This window comes from Phyllostomus hastatus, unplaced genomic scaffold, assembly GCF_019186645.2.
Source record: "Phyllostomus hastatus isolate PE091 unplaced genomic scaffold, TTU_PhHast_1.1 phas_contig_40, whole genome shotgun sequence".
NCBI classification, from domain to species: Eukaryota; Metazoa; Chordata; class Mammalia; order Chiroptera; family Phyllostomidae; genus Phyllostomus; species Phyllostomus hastatus.
The window spans coordinates 97,202,159-97,215,931 of NW_025333872.1; the positions used below are offsets into that span (position 1 = coordinate 97,202,159).

The 13,773-nt window shown below is 48.2% G+C and overlaps 1 protein-coding gene and 1 long non-coding RNA gene across 9 annotated transcripts in view; one reads left to right on the forward strand and one right to left on the reverse strand.

The window, feature by feature from the left end:
• Positions 1 to 418: 418 nt before the first annotated feature.
• On the reverse strand, positions 419 to 5,202 carry LOC123821350. 2 transcript variants are annotated; one of them, XR_006786115.1, is made up of 5 exons: positions 4,797 to 5,202; positions 4,282 to 4,476; positions 3,962 to 4,138; positions 2,299 to 2,455; positions 419 to 2,093 (listed from the first exon to the last, which is right to left on the reverse strand). It is a non-coding gene; the product is annotated as an uncharacterized LOC123821350 (long non-coding RNA). The 2 variants fall into 2 exon arrangements; XR_006786114.1 differs by having other exon boundaries at positions 4,282 to 5,202.
• Positions 5,203 to 5,359: 157 nt separating this feature from the next.
• The window catches only part of QKI (QKI, KH domain containing RNA binding), a 140,096-nt gene continuing 131,682 nt past the window's right edge, over positions 5,360 to 13,773 (forward strand). For 4 of the 7 annotated variants that reach the window (XR_006786113.1, XM_045842673.1, XM_045842674.1 and 1 more), the window contains exon 1: positions 5,724 to 6,001. Coding sequence is in view for 6 of the 7 variants with exons in the window: in XM_045842673.1 (XP_045698629.1) it covers positions 5,860 to 6,001 (142 nt within the window). In the remaining variant the exon portion in view is untranslated. Of the gene's footprint in view, positions 6,002 to 13,773 lie in introns of all 7 variants that reach the window. The other 3 variants (XM_045842676.1, XM_045842677.1, XM_045842679.1) reach the window with 2 other exon arrangements.

The window sequence follows — 13,773 nt, forward strand, 5'->3', positions numbered from 1 at the left end:
CCAGCATCGCGCTGTAAATCACTCAGGATTTGGGAGGTCTGGCTCGAATCTGGTCCCCGCCATTCACTGGCTGTGTCACGGGAGCCACACCCCTTGGTTAACCCTCTGAGCCTCGGCTTCTTGTCCATAAATGGGGGTCACAATGAACTCAGTGCGGCCAGGCACTCAGCTCACAACTGAGGAGCCTCCCAGCTGGTAGGGACTCCAAAGTGTTGGCCCTCTTTCTGTCTCCCTGGTTCCCCTTGGAGCTCTGTTTAGAAAGCAAGACTATACAGAAATTACTGGAAAAATGCAACATTAAGGTGTAAGTTGAATTTTAGTAAAGGGTAATGGCATTTGATGAAATGTCTAGGGCACAAATAGATACTTCCCTTGCTCCTAAAATGTTTTCTGACCTTAGTTATTTAAAACTAACACATACATTATTAACATTTTTAATATGTTAAAAAAGCAAATCACAGATTCATCCTAAAGGGAAAACACAACAAATCAACCCAACCCAGGGGAACACTATGGAAATTGTTTTGCAATCATTAAATTCTGAATCCGCCTGAAAGTTGATCAAAACAAAAATGCATTTTTAATTCTCTCGTGTTCCTATATATAACAGACAATGATTTTTAAGTCCAAGTTTCTGTTTAAATGTGGAATGAAGATTGGATTACATGGCACAAGGGCCTGCCTCTGGGCTGAGAAGCTTTTTACCTCTAAAGTTTCCTTTGGGGTCAAATGAGTGGAAACCTGACCCGGCCAGTTAATAGCTAACTGCCGTGCAGTGGTTTAAGCTAAATGTGAGTGTTACATCTGCAAACGTGTCCGTGGTTTGGAAAGGCGGCCCGACTGGTATTGCCACGGAGAGCAGTGCCTTTCACTCGACCAGTGTTGCGTTAGCCCCATCAGATACAAATGTACCTCACCGAACAGAATTCATGTTACTGTTTTATTGATTAATTTCCTTGCGTTAAACAAAATCCTACGTCTCCTGTCTATGAACACTTCAGCTTGACATTCGAGAACGACCGAAATCTGGCACCTACTAGTCTCGTGGGAAACTCCCACCGGAGAGCCTGGCACGCGGCCACCGCCACGTGTCCGTCAAGGTCTACAATCTGCACTCGCGCTGCTGCTTCCAGGCCCAGGGCCGCCCCCCACCCCCCAGCTGCCCCGTGTGGCCCCCTGAGCGGCCCCGCGAGGCTCCTGGCCTGGAAGGCGGTGCCCCTCCCCACGCAGACAGCGCTCTGTCTCCAGCGTTCACTTTCCCCGGCTACCTCTCCTTCCATGTGCCACGTTACTGTTACCACCTGGCTCAGCCCGGAGCGCCTCGGGGTTAGCGACAGGGACTGGTATGTGTTGATGAAGATGTTCACACTTACAACGTGTCATTTCCACCTTTTAAACAGACCTGATCAGCCCTCTCACAATTTAAAAGAAGTCTCAACAAATCCATTAACACGATAAACAAAGATTTACTTTACAAAGAAACAGGGAATGCCCATTCCCTTTTAGAAAAATTCAAGGGTTAACATTTTTAGAAAGAACATTTGGGACCAAAAGCCATCAAACATTGATTCTTAAGTCCAAGGAACATTTTTGTTCCTGCAAGAACATGATGTAGTATAAGAATGCTTGGGATACTGCAATTTTTTACATTTTAAATGTCCAGAATAGCCATAAGCAAATAAAATCAAATTTAAGACAACGTGTGGTTAATTACTGATATTAGCTATGGAACCATTTTTAGGGTCAACATATCAGAGATTTTTCGTGAGCAAAGTCACAGGGATCTTCGACGAGAGGCTCACCCACACACACTCCTTGTGCGCAGGGCCACCTGCCAAGGTCATGTGACATATCTGCACTAATGTCCTTGGTCTTCCCACAGTCATTTTTAGATGTTTAAGCTTCTTGAAGACAAGAGATGTATCCCAAGAATTTCTGCATTCTCACTGCACTGACAGGCAGGCTGGGAAGTGGTGTGCTGTGGACCTCCAATGCCCAAGGCGGAGCGTGACACAGAAAGGGCAGGGGATTGTCTGTGCTGCGCTTGTCTCCAAGGGGAGGCGTCCGGCCCTCATGCCCACCTCCAATGTCCACTGTACGAATTAAATGAAGTAACGTAGGGAAGGGTTTTGTACCGTTCCCAGTGCATAACAAGTGCTTAATACCCTTTCTGAACATATTTTTCATGAGTACCCACACATACCACACGCTGTTCTAGGAGCCGGGAATTTCCAAACAGAACAAAATAAAGTCCTTGCTCTCGTGGAGCTTACGGGGAGGGGGATGTGACAAGCTTACCATAGACAGGCTGTGTCAGGAGGAAACAAGTGCTGTGAGGAGAATGAAAAGGAGGGTCAGCAGACAACAGCAAGGACGTATGTGTGCACTTCTGCACGGCGTGGACTTCCGGTGGCAAAGCACCTGGAGGCGGGCTCGCGGGCACGCAGGGAGAGCACTGCAAGGAGAGAAGCACAAAGTGCCAAGTCCAGCTGAGGAAGGGTTTTTCACTCCCTCTTTGCCCCGGAGATTTTCAGTAGAAAGAGCTGCTTGAGGAAGGGAACCTTGGGGCAAACTCCCCTTAAACATTTTCAGCCTCCTATTAGTCAGGAAGCCTCCAAGCATCTGTACTCAACACCCTGAGTCCCACTGCTTGGTCTATTTAAGGATGGGGGAGGGGATTCCAGGGCCTACAGACCACTGTGACAGGGGGAGATGGACAGAAGGTCAGCAAGGCAGCAGGGGTCAGAGCATCTGGGGCTACAGGCTTTGGTAAGACCTTCATTTTTTTTTTAAATTGGAAATGGATAATGAAAGAACTGTGAGCAGAGGTGATGTGATCAGTCTGTATTTGAACAGGTAATGCCTAGTAACTCTTAGCAAACGCTGCAACTATAAGGGATTTAATACACGGGAAATGACTACTGCCTAACATGGTTCTTTAATTCTGACCTGGTTGGCTTAGTGAAGAGCTGCGTGAGCTATGATGTTCCAGTTCCTACGGGTCAAAAATGGTCAAACGTGGTCACGAGGTTTAATGTGATTTACTGACTAGGGCCAGTAGATGGGTCAAGAACAAGGGCTTTGAATAAAGTGTAAGTGGGTTTGCATCCCAGATGCAGTGCTCATGAGCTGTGGTCTTGGGCCAGTCACTTAACCTCCTTCCCCTTGGGTTTCCTGGGATGTAAAATGGGGATACAGCACAACCCAAGCCGGAAAGTTGAACTGAAGATTAAATGAGTTATATATGTAAAGCACTTATACATGTAACACCTTTAAAAACAGTGCTTGGGGGATTAATACAGAAGTGAACCAATGAAAAAGGGGGATTGAATCTTTTACATTAGCATATCAAATAAGTAATTTACTACCTAAACCCTTTAAAACTACTTACCATTTTGCTAAACACCGAAAAAGCATTTTAATGTTTACAGATTCTGTCAAATTATTATTCCTTATATTTATACAATTCATCCTTTAAATAGGTAATGAGTACATGAATATTCTATGGCTCTTAACAGTGATGGATATCAGACAACTTAAATTTGGGGGTTAAATGTTTTTAACTTGGCCTGCCAAGGCAATTCCATTTCCTTGATCAAAGTAGCTTAATTTTGAAAATGAACTCACTGTGTTCTTCAAATGAACAGGCAAGAAATTACTTTTTTTTTTGTATTTGTTTGAAACTTACTTAGTAGCTTCAATGCAACTCAGTCTTAAAAACTGTTGCTAAGAATTTGTTTGAAGCAAGTTCACAGTTCAAACACAGTAGACACGGTTAAGAAAAATCTCAGGCACTTGTAACTCTCACAATGGTCAGTGACAGTAAATGATTTTTGTCTCAATTATATGAATTGCACACGTCATAAAGAGCTTGCAATAAAATGCAGATTTAGTGATTGGTAACATTCCAAAGACAACTAACTATACTGCTGCAGCTCAGAAAATTCTTTCCCAGACTAACCTAAAAATCTGAAATCCATCATTGTGCTTGGCAAACCCTCGTGCCCATCGTATGGTTATTGCTGCAATTTGCAAATAGAAATGTTGACTCTCGCTCTTCAACAGGGCACATGCTCTTTATTTCTTTACTGCGGCTGCATCTTATTTCTGGATGCCGATGCCATCACGAAGCAGAACCCTGCGAACGCCATTCACAGACTCAGAATTTCGTGCACCGCGCTGCCTGCTCCGGACCGCGGCTGGATCTCGGAATAACGGGCTGCGGCAACAAAGCACACCCTGTCCCCAGGGGCGCGCCAGCCGCGGGAGAGACCACCGCACCGAGAGCGGCGACGCCGTCGGGGAGACAAGGCGCGCCCACGCGGGACCCGCCACTCCTCAGGCTCCTTCCCACCGCGAGGCTCTGGGAACCGAAGGAGACCGCAGGGATGCGGGATGGGGGAACGAGGGGCGGAGAGAGGGTCGGGCGGTCCCACCAACGACCTAGCTGCAGTCGGGGCCCGCCGTGGTCAAGTCCTGCGAAGGCGAAAAGGGGCCGCACAAAAGATACAGCGAGGGCCTCGGAGCTCAGACCTCTCGGCTTCCCGTCCCCGCCCTTCGGGGTCCGTCGGGCCCCACAGACCGAGGCGCGGTTCTCGCAAAAAGGCCCGCACACCTCCCCCTCCCTCGTCCTCCTTGTGCGCACCCTCCCCGGCCCCGCCCGCCCGCCCCTGCCCCACGCAGGCGCACGCCAGGCCCCTCAAATCCCCCCACCGCACGCTGGGCCCGGGCGGGGGCGGGGCGACCCTCGGAAGGGGCGTGGCTGTCGGCCCAGGCGCGCGCACGCGCTCTCGCACCTTACGGCTACGTGTCGGACCACGTGACGCCCACCGCGAAAGTCCCCTGTGAAGCAACAGGACGTTAAAAAAAAATAATTTTTTTTGGTGGCAGGGAGGGCGACGAGAGCTTTTTAAAGAACTGTAGTAACGAGAGGGGAGAATGGGGCCGGGCGGCGGCTAGAGCAGTCCCGGCGCTCCGCGGCGCGTCCCGCTGGGAGTCCTTGTCACCTCCTGCCACAGCCCGCCGGCCCCCGGCCCCCGCCCCCGTCGACAGCACCGCCGCCGCCGCCGCCAGCCGCCCCACACCGGCCCCTCCCTCCGCCCGCGTCCGCCCCGGGGTGGCGACCCCGGCCCGGAGCCCCGGCCGCGCTCGCCGCGCACCGCCCGGGGCCGGCGCCCACCCTGCGGGAGGGAGAGGCGCGGCCGCGGCCCGGGGCGGGGGGCGGAGCGTGCCGCCCGCCCCGCTAACGGCCGCCCTGCGCGGCCCCGCCCGCCGCCCGCCCCCGGCCCTCCCCGCCCGCCGCCCCTCCCCCGCCGCCGCCGCTGGCAGCGCCGCCTGAACTGAGGCGAACTCCGCCGCCAAGTGAGTGAGGAGGAGGAGGCGGCGGCGAGGAGGAGGAGGAAGAGGAGGAGCGGAGTCAGAGCGCGGCGGCGGCGGCGGCAGCGGCAGCGGCAGAGGCGGCCGCGGCGGGGACCATCCCAGAGAGACCCCGAGCCCGCGGCGCAGGCGGCGGCGGCGGCGGCTGAGCGGGCGCGACCGGCGGAGAGAGCGATCGAGCGAGAGGCGGTTCGGCTCCTCCTCGTCCGGCGCCCAGCGGCCCGCGCTCGCACTCGGCCCGCGGAGACCCGCCTCCCCCGCCGGCCTCGAGAGGGACGCGCCGAGCCGGCGGCCGCGGAGCCGCGGCGGAAAGTGCCTGCGGGGGCGGGGAGGGCGCGCGGTCCGGCCGCCCGGCGCGGGAGCGAAGCGGAGCGGGACGCCGAGTCCCGAGCGGCCGGCAGCCGGGGCTCCCCGCCCCTCCCTCCCTCTCCGGCGGCGGCGGCGGCGGCGGCGGCGGGCGGAGTGAGCTGCGGAGCCTGGAATATGGTCGGGGAAATGGAAACGAAGGAGAAGCCGAAGCCCACCCCAGATTACCTGATGCAGCTGATGAACGACAAGAAGCTCATGAGCAGCCTGCCCAACTTCTGCGGGATCTTCAACCACCTAGAGCGGCTGCTGGACGAAGGTGAGTCGCCGCCCCGGCCCCCGCGGCCCGCTCCCGGGACCCGACGCCCGCCGGCGCGCGGGGAGGGCGGGGAGGTCGCGGCCCGCGGGGACCGGGAGGCCGGGGCGGGGCGCGGGGAGAGGGCGCGGAGACGGGCTCGCGGGGCGCCGCGGGCGGGCGGGACGCGCCCCGCACCCGGGACCCGGGACCCGGGACCCGGGACCCCGCACCTCGCGCCGCCCGGGCGGGTGCGCTGGCGAGGCTGCAGGGTGAGCTCCGCGGGCCTCCCCGGAGGAGCCCGGCCCGCGCCCCGGGCGCCTGAAGGACACCGGCGCGGGCCGCTCTCGGGGGGCTCCCCCGGGGAGGCGGGAGGGCCCCCCGCGCGGGTCCGGGGGCTGTGCTTTGTGGGAGTTGGTGGAGCTCGGGCACACTCGAGGGGAGCCGCGTGGGGCGGCCCACTTGGAGGGGTTCCACCGGAGAGCGAAAGTAACGCGGCCGTGGCCGAAGGCGAGCACAACATGACAGCGGAAAGCACTTTGTGTCCTTTTGTTTGGGGAAGCGAGAACTGTTTGGGAGCCTAACTTCCCGGGGGGGGGCGGGGGGCGAGCGCGAAATACCGCGAGGCCGGCGCCGCGCGCGGCCCGACTTCTGGGAACTTCGGCGGAGGGCTGCCCGGACGCCGCCGCCGCCGCCGCGGCCGCCCGGGGGCCCGGGCGCTCGGCCGAGCGGCCCGCCCGGCGGGCAGCTGTGGGCGCGCAGCGCGGCGAGATCGGCCGGCGGCCGGCCCGCCCGGGGTTCGGCCGAGTCCCGGGGCAGCGGCCCGGCGCCGTCCTCGCGGGCGGCGGGGAACGCCGCGGGCGCCGCGGGGGCCGGAGGACCGGCCGGAGTCGGCTGTGAACGCGGAGCGGCCGGGGTTCTCTTTCCGTCCGGCGGCGGCGGAGGACCGTTCCGATCAAACGGGAAAGTGTGTGTTTTAGAGGCGAACAGTGCACTTTAGGTTTTTCACAAGAATGTGGACGGGGGAGCCGGGCAAAAGAAACCCGAGGCTTGGGAGAGCTGGAATGTCACTGAGGAACAAAAGACCGGAAGCGTTCCAGTGGCGAGAGGTGGTTCGAGAAGACTCCCGGGAGCCGTGCGGTCGGCAAAGTCGCAGAAACAATTTCAGAAGTGCAGAGCCGGTCCTGCCGAGCTCGGTCTCCGCCCGCGGCGACGACCGCAGCCGCGACCGCCCCGGAACGGGCTCCCGGCTGCTGTTGGGCGGCCGGGCCGCCGGCCGCGCCCGGCGACACCCGAGCTGCCCCTTTAAGGGGGTTCTGCCGCTCCTGTTTGTGTTGGCCTTTGAAAGATTGTGGAGGCACAAAACTTTCTGGAATGTCAAAAAAAAAAAAAAAAAATGCTGGAACTCTTGAGCCGGGCATTTCCAAATGTGAGCGCTAAGGGGCGCCAGTTATTGTTTTTAAAATAGAAACGTTTGGAGCAAAATGTGTAACGTACCAAGTAGCCTCACCTGTATTAAATTTAGTTGAAACTTAAATCATAGAGCATTTCATCTGTCATTTCGTGTCCATACATGTATTTACAAACATTGAAAGTATTTTCTTTAAAATTTGGGACAATTTTATCACATTTAAGAAGGTGCTGTTATTTTCTACTGGGTATATTTCGGTGAAGAGTTTTAGTAGTATTAGTAAAAATTTGGGTTTTTTTCCCCCTTTAAGAACAGCTGTTTAGAAGGAATCCTTTATACTGAAAATAGGTCATGACGACATTTAGGATTAGAGTTAAAATGCGTTCTTTGAATTAAAACGTTGAATTCAATCAAATGGCATGAGAGAAACACAAGTTTGGAAATATTTTCATCTTATGCATATTATTTTTAAAAAGTAAATTTAAGTTTTTCTTATCGGTTCTAAAATGCTGTTATACTACGTTGATTTAAAATCTCTAAATGATAATTTGGTGTTGGTTCTCTGTTAGAAAGTTTTTAACCTTTAGCTTCGATCATTTTAATTTTCCAAATCTAGAATTCCAATTATGTCATTATCTCTAACAAACGTTTGTTTATTTCTCTGTGGTTTAAGTGCAGGGGGAAAGCTAGTTGAGGGTGATACATTCTAAATAGTGTATACACACACACACACACACATCTTAATGTTTTTTATTTCATTAGTGTTAGTCTACCCTGTTTTAGCTTTTTCAACTACCCAGCATAAAGAGGGCTTCTGTACGGTAGCCAGGATCTTTAAAATGGACAGCATAAAATGACTAGGAAGTTCGATATTTTTTTTTAATCAGTACAAACAGGCAGGAAAAGGGGCTGTTCCTTCGTGTGGGATAAGCTGCTTCCTGTAATTGTTAGCCTTATTATAAACTTAATTTGACTGAAGAAAAAAATTGGTTTCTGAAGTACATCATTTTGTTTTTCTGTGCCAGATTATTTAATTCTGAAATTTGGCAAGTTGTGCTCTGCCCCTTTGTGGCTTGTCATTGTCCAAAACAAATTAATCATCACTTCTGTGGCTAGGAATTACATTTTCCTTTGTCCATAGGATTTACTGAAAAATTCTTTTTATATTTAGATAAAACTGTAAATGTTAGTGACTTTTTTAATCAAGTTAAGATACTGTACTTAGTTGCAGTGGATGTATTTATTGATAACTATTTAACCAAATGATGGTTAGTTATGGTTTAGTCATGATAACCAAAATTTCTATTAACAGAAATTTTGAGTGTATTGTATTCTTGAAATTCTGTTTTAAAATATTTTTCAAGAGTTAGTGTAAAAATTTTTGCTTGTCAGTTTGAGAATTTTTATTTGGCTAGTTACAAATTTGAGATTTAGCTGTTCTAGATTTTCTTAGTCTGTAATGCCTGAATGCTTTAGATGAGTATTTTAATGCCATTTCAGGTTAACCTTTAGCCTGCATTTTGACTGTGGACTGACTGACTTTTGTGGGGGTGGGTAGAGGGAGGCGGAATGGTTGTTAGACTTTCCTCCCGCTGAACGTCAACCTGGAGGTTTTCCAAAGTTGTTAGTACATTCTAGGTTGGAACAGTCGGTATAAAGGATGTAACTTCCATGGATAATACCGATACTTGAGAATCTTTCATTGAAGATAGAGGTGATTGAAGATAAAACCAAAGTCTTACAGCCTTAAACTGCTTTCTTTAGGCAGAAGTTTTCAATTGAACTTTGGAATCATGCATAGGAAAGAGTAGTTATAAGGTTTCTTTTTTTTAAACCTGTGTCATGAAAAGGAAACCTAAGCAACAATAGTACTCGAATGAAAACACTGTTTTTATGAAGTATTGCAATTTAGAATTGAGAAGAATTTTTTTGAAAAAAATGCAATCAATTTGACTTGAAAATCCAAAATAAAGGAAAATGGAAAGGTAGAGATTTTAAAATCAGATTTTGAGTTTTTATTTTTTAGGCAGAGAGGAGGCTAAAACTGATGATAATGAAAATTAACAGATGCATAGTATGGTTTATGAAGAAGGCCAGCCCAGATCTTTTTATTGTGAATATCTGAAAAATTAGTGTGTGGCTTAGCATAAGTGAGCAAATATGTCACATTAGATTCTGCATTACTGGTTTGAAAAACGCATTTGAATTTTCTCCTGGCCTTTTTTTGGTGGGAGATAATATATTTTCTTTTTGACCTCAATTTACTCTGCTGTTCCTTAAAAATGGGGGGGGGGGGGATATTTTAAATTAAAACCCGCTTTGCTAGTTAACATTTTTCCGAGTTGATGTTTATTTCCACTTACTGCACATTCATTGTTGACTGTATTCTAATACTTCAGTTTTCTAATCCTTCAAAAATTATTTTTTGAGAAATCTTGCTTGTCTGCAATTACCGGGAGTTTGAAAATTAAGTGGCTGTTTGTTAGTATTGAGAGGCTTCTCGCTATATACATTTATTACAATTTTAGGGTTTTCTTTCCTGAAAGACTGCTGACAATAATCGATATCTGTGATAAGTAGCTTTTACCTAAGTTAAAACAATTAATCTTTGTGTATTTTTTTTAACGTGTTTTTTAGGAGCAAAGATTTTTCATTTATGCACAAGCCTTTGAGTTAGTAGTAGTAAGAAGGAAGCCAGTATTCACAACTGGTGGTTCTTTCCATTATCCTTGTCGCTCCTCGCCCAGGAGGGGTCCCAGTGGCACACGGTAACAATGGAAATAGTCTGGATCTTAGGTCAGTTACTCAGCATTCACTCTGTACTTCTGAAGCTTAATTTCCCCACAGTCAGCGTACATATTTAGATACTAGGAGGTAGAAGGTGACTCCTTTTTCTTCACTTTCTCCAGTTTGTATGTTTTGTAGTAAAAACTGTACTCCCAAGGATGTAATGCAATTGAGTTTCTAGAGATAGGTCTCTTTGCTAATAGCGTTTGCTAGTGTGTTTGGTATGAGCACCTTTTCTTAAATGGCTTTGAGGATACCAGTGAAAACAAGGTACCTTGACTATTTAAATGTTTTTTGTTTTTTTTTTCCACATATATTTCTGTTGTTAGCTGCTCATGAGGCCACTGTCCTGGAGCTGATTGAAGTGCACCATTTTCCCTAAGAACAAAAGGTTTTGGTGTGCTTTTTAAGGGAAATAGATTGCTGCAACCAAAGATCCGAGGGGGCTGACCCCCACCCCTCTGTTTGACCTTGTCTGTATGGGGCATGATTCAGATACTACTTTTCTTTGAGGACAGCTTACTTAGATATGTAAGGTTTTGGTTTTGCTTTGTGTTTTGGCTTTTTTTTTGTTTGTTTGTTTGCTTTAAAGAATTATACCAGTTTGATCATAGGGGCAGCTTTTTATAATCTGACTGGAATGGGACTACATTTTAACATACTTGAAAAGTTCCATGTAGTTAATACAATTTCTTTGACTTATGGTGTACCTACAAGTAAACTTTACTTTCTCTGTTGGAGATGGAAAATGCTACGTCTTGTTTGTTGATAACTTAAAAACAGCCCACTGAGCAACTTTCTGCTGTCCGTGCGCTAGCGATGGGAAGGTGCCCAGGATCTGTTTGAGGGCCAGTGGATGAGGGTGGTGCGTGGGCCCGTGTCGTGACGTCATAGATGGAACTGCGTGCCAATATTTTATTTACGTGATTGACAGGATGTAGTTCCTTGGACCCATCTTTTTTGACATTAAGACAGTTCAGTGTGAATTTAAAGTGCAGTAGAGTATTTTTCCTTACTGAGAACTTTTAGGGAATGCTTATACCTCTTTTAAAAATTAACATTTCAGTTTTGCGGCCCAAAGTAGCTACATTGTTGGATGTCTGAGCAAGATTTTTGTGCTTTATTTTCATTTATCAGACAGCAAAAATAGCATCAAACTTTTCATAGTGAGTACAGTTTGTTTTGTTAGTTTTATTAAATTTGACTGGGGGGAGCTAAAATAATAATAATACTGTTCCTCTCACCTTCTGAATTCTAGCTGGGCTCATAATCAAACTAAGGGACAGATTACCAGGAGAAAATCAGATTTTTAATACATACTCAGGGAATTCCCATAAGTATGAAAATTCCAACAACAGCGCGGCAGCATCGTGATACATACTTGGAATTGGGAGACACTTTGGACAAAGGAGAAAAGGAGGGGGCGGTTGGGGTCTTAGATTTCAGGCGGGAGAGTAGGTGGCTCACAGGTAGCGGAGGGAGAGCTACGCACACAGGGCGGGCGGAGCCCTGCTGGCCCCGGGGTGTCCAGAGAACAGGCCCCTGCCGCCCACCCTGAACTCAGTGCAGGCGAAGGCCGCACCCTACGGACTCCCTTCCTGGAGCGGGTTTCTCTGTCTGAGTCTCTTGCGCCCAGGAGGCTGTGGAGTGTTGTGTTCCCCAAGGCAGCCGCGGGATGACAAAACTGTGATTCCCTTCGGCTGTAAATACAACCCAGGTCTGCACTGGGTATTGCTGTCTGTGTGGTCATCACGCTTAACACTGTTGTTGTATGTCTGTCTGCCCTGTTAGGATTAGTCTCTTGAGGGTGCCCACGTCATAACATGGCATGTGTACGCTGTGAGATATTGTTGAACTAATAAATAGGTTGACACTTTGTATTCTTTATTTGGTTTCTAGTTTCTCCAAAGTACTGGATTAAGCAAGGTGTATAACAATTGGTGATGGTTTCGGGCAATTATGAAAAGTACATTTTTCCCTTAAAAATGGTATTTTTAGAAACTTACACTATTATTTGCAGTGCTTGCCCTCAAGGAGCTTAATCTTAATTTTACTTTTAGTACCACTGGTGTGAGTAAGAACTAGATAAATCACTTAAGCAGTAGTGTCTAGCCAGTCCTCATCCAGAGTGTGGCGTTCTTCAGCAGGGGAGAGCTCTCGGTGCCCATCACAGCTCTTGAAAGTGTGGGTGTTGATGGAGTCACGCAGGTGAGCCTTCCCCCGGCCACCTGCTCGCGAGTGCCAGCGTCCAGCCAGCACGGAGGTCTGCCGCTCTGTGCGCTGCACGGTAGATGGGAAGGGTGCTTGTCTCTGAGCACTGCTGTGGTGTGTGTTCAGAGCAAAAAAGAATATTTGAATGGTTTTAGTTAGAAGAAAGCCAAGTATAAACTTATGTGGCAGTTATGGTGATTTAACACAAAGAGCAATTTTTTTAAACACAGGTGTTTCAAGCTAATTCAAAACAGTGCCATTACTTAGAAAATAAATTGAAATTTTCAGTTAACTGAAACTTAACCCTCTGGAAAGGAGTCTGCGTTTCTGCTTTAGTCTTCACAGTGTTTTAAAATAAATGTCATGAGCTTTTAACAATATAGCTTGCACTAGATAAGTGATTTGTCCAGAATTCTTATAGTTAACAAGCAAATGTTGGTACTTAATGTTCTTATGGTATTTTCAGTTTCCTGAAGCAGAAGTTCTAGTTTGAAAATCCAGCAATCCTATTAAATCTTAAAATAAACAAAATTTTGTTCGTGATTGTAATGTTGCCTCATATATTGATTCTAACCTATACATTAAATTAAATTTTGAGGTTGCTGAATTGAATCAGTTTTCTGTAACATTTCTATCACATTATTTACAATAAAGCAGAATTTGTTAGTTTGGATGCTTCTGAAGCGTGTTGAGGAGTCAGAAAAACAACAAAATGCAAAAGTGGACCCATGTTATGTGGCCGTTGTAATAAGGAAAGGGTGCGTGTGAGCATATACATGTGTGCAAGCACGCATGTGTGTGAAGGGAGACATGCGGTGGGTGTGCAGTCTAGCTGGCCTTGAGATCCTTGGGAGTGGGTGCAGGGGGAGGTGAAGTTTCCAAACAGGGTAGGTTTTGGAGGTGAAGAATTCTTTATGGCCGAGGACTGGAATGATTATGTACCAGCAGTGGAAAAGGGAGAGAGTCTGTCCTGCTTCTGGATTAAGTGCAGGACGGGTTGTGGTAAGGCCATGATCCGGCTCAGTTGCAAATTATCAGGGAAACCCTTGGCTTTTGGGCTAACTTAACAGATAAAAATTATAGGGAAGTTGACAAAAATATGTAATACACAAATAGTGACTACATTTAAGAGAAGTAGGAAAACACATGGTGGAAATCAAGCTTAGATATTTTTTATATGAAACCTCTTTTCATGACCTTAATGTCATACCTAATATCTTGTTGTCTCAAAAGTGTTGTACAAAGAGTAGTTGAAGAGAGGTATATATGAAAAAACTAAATAAGTACAAAAGATATCTTTTTAAAATGTAAGGAAAATTAAAGTAATATCAGCTCATGGAATTTCAGAGCTGCAGGGTATCGAGAGAGTCTAGGGATGTTATCCTCA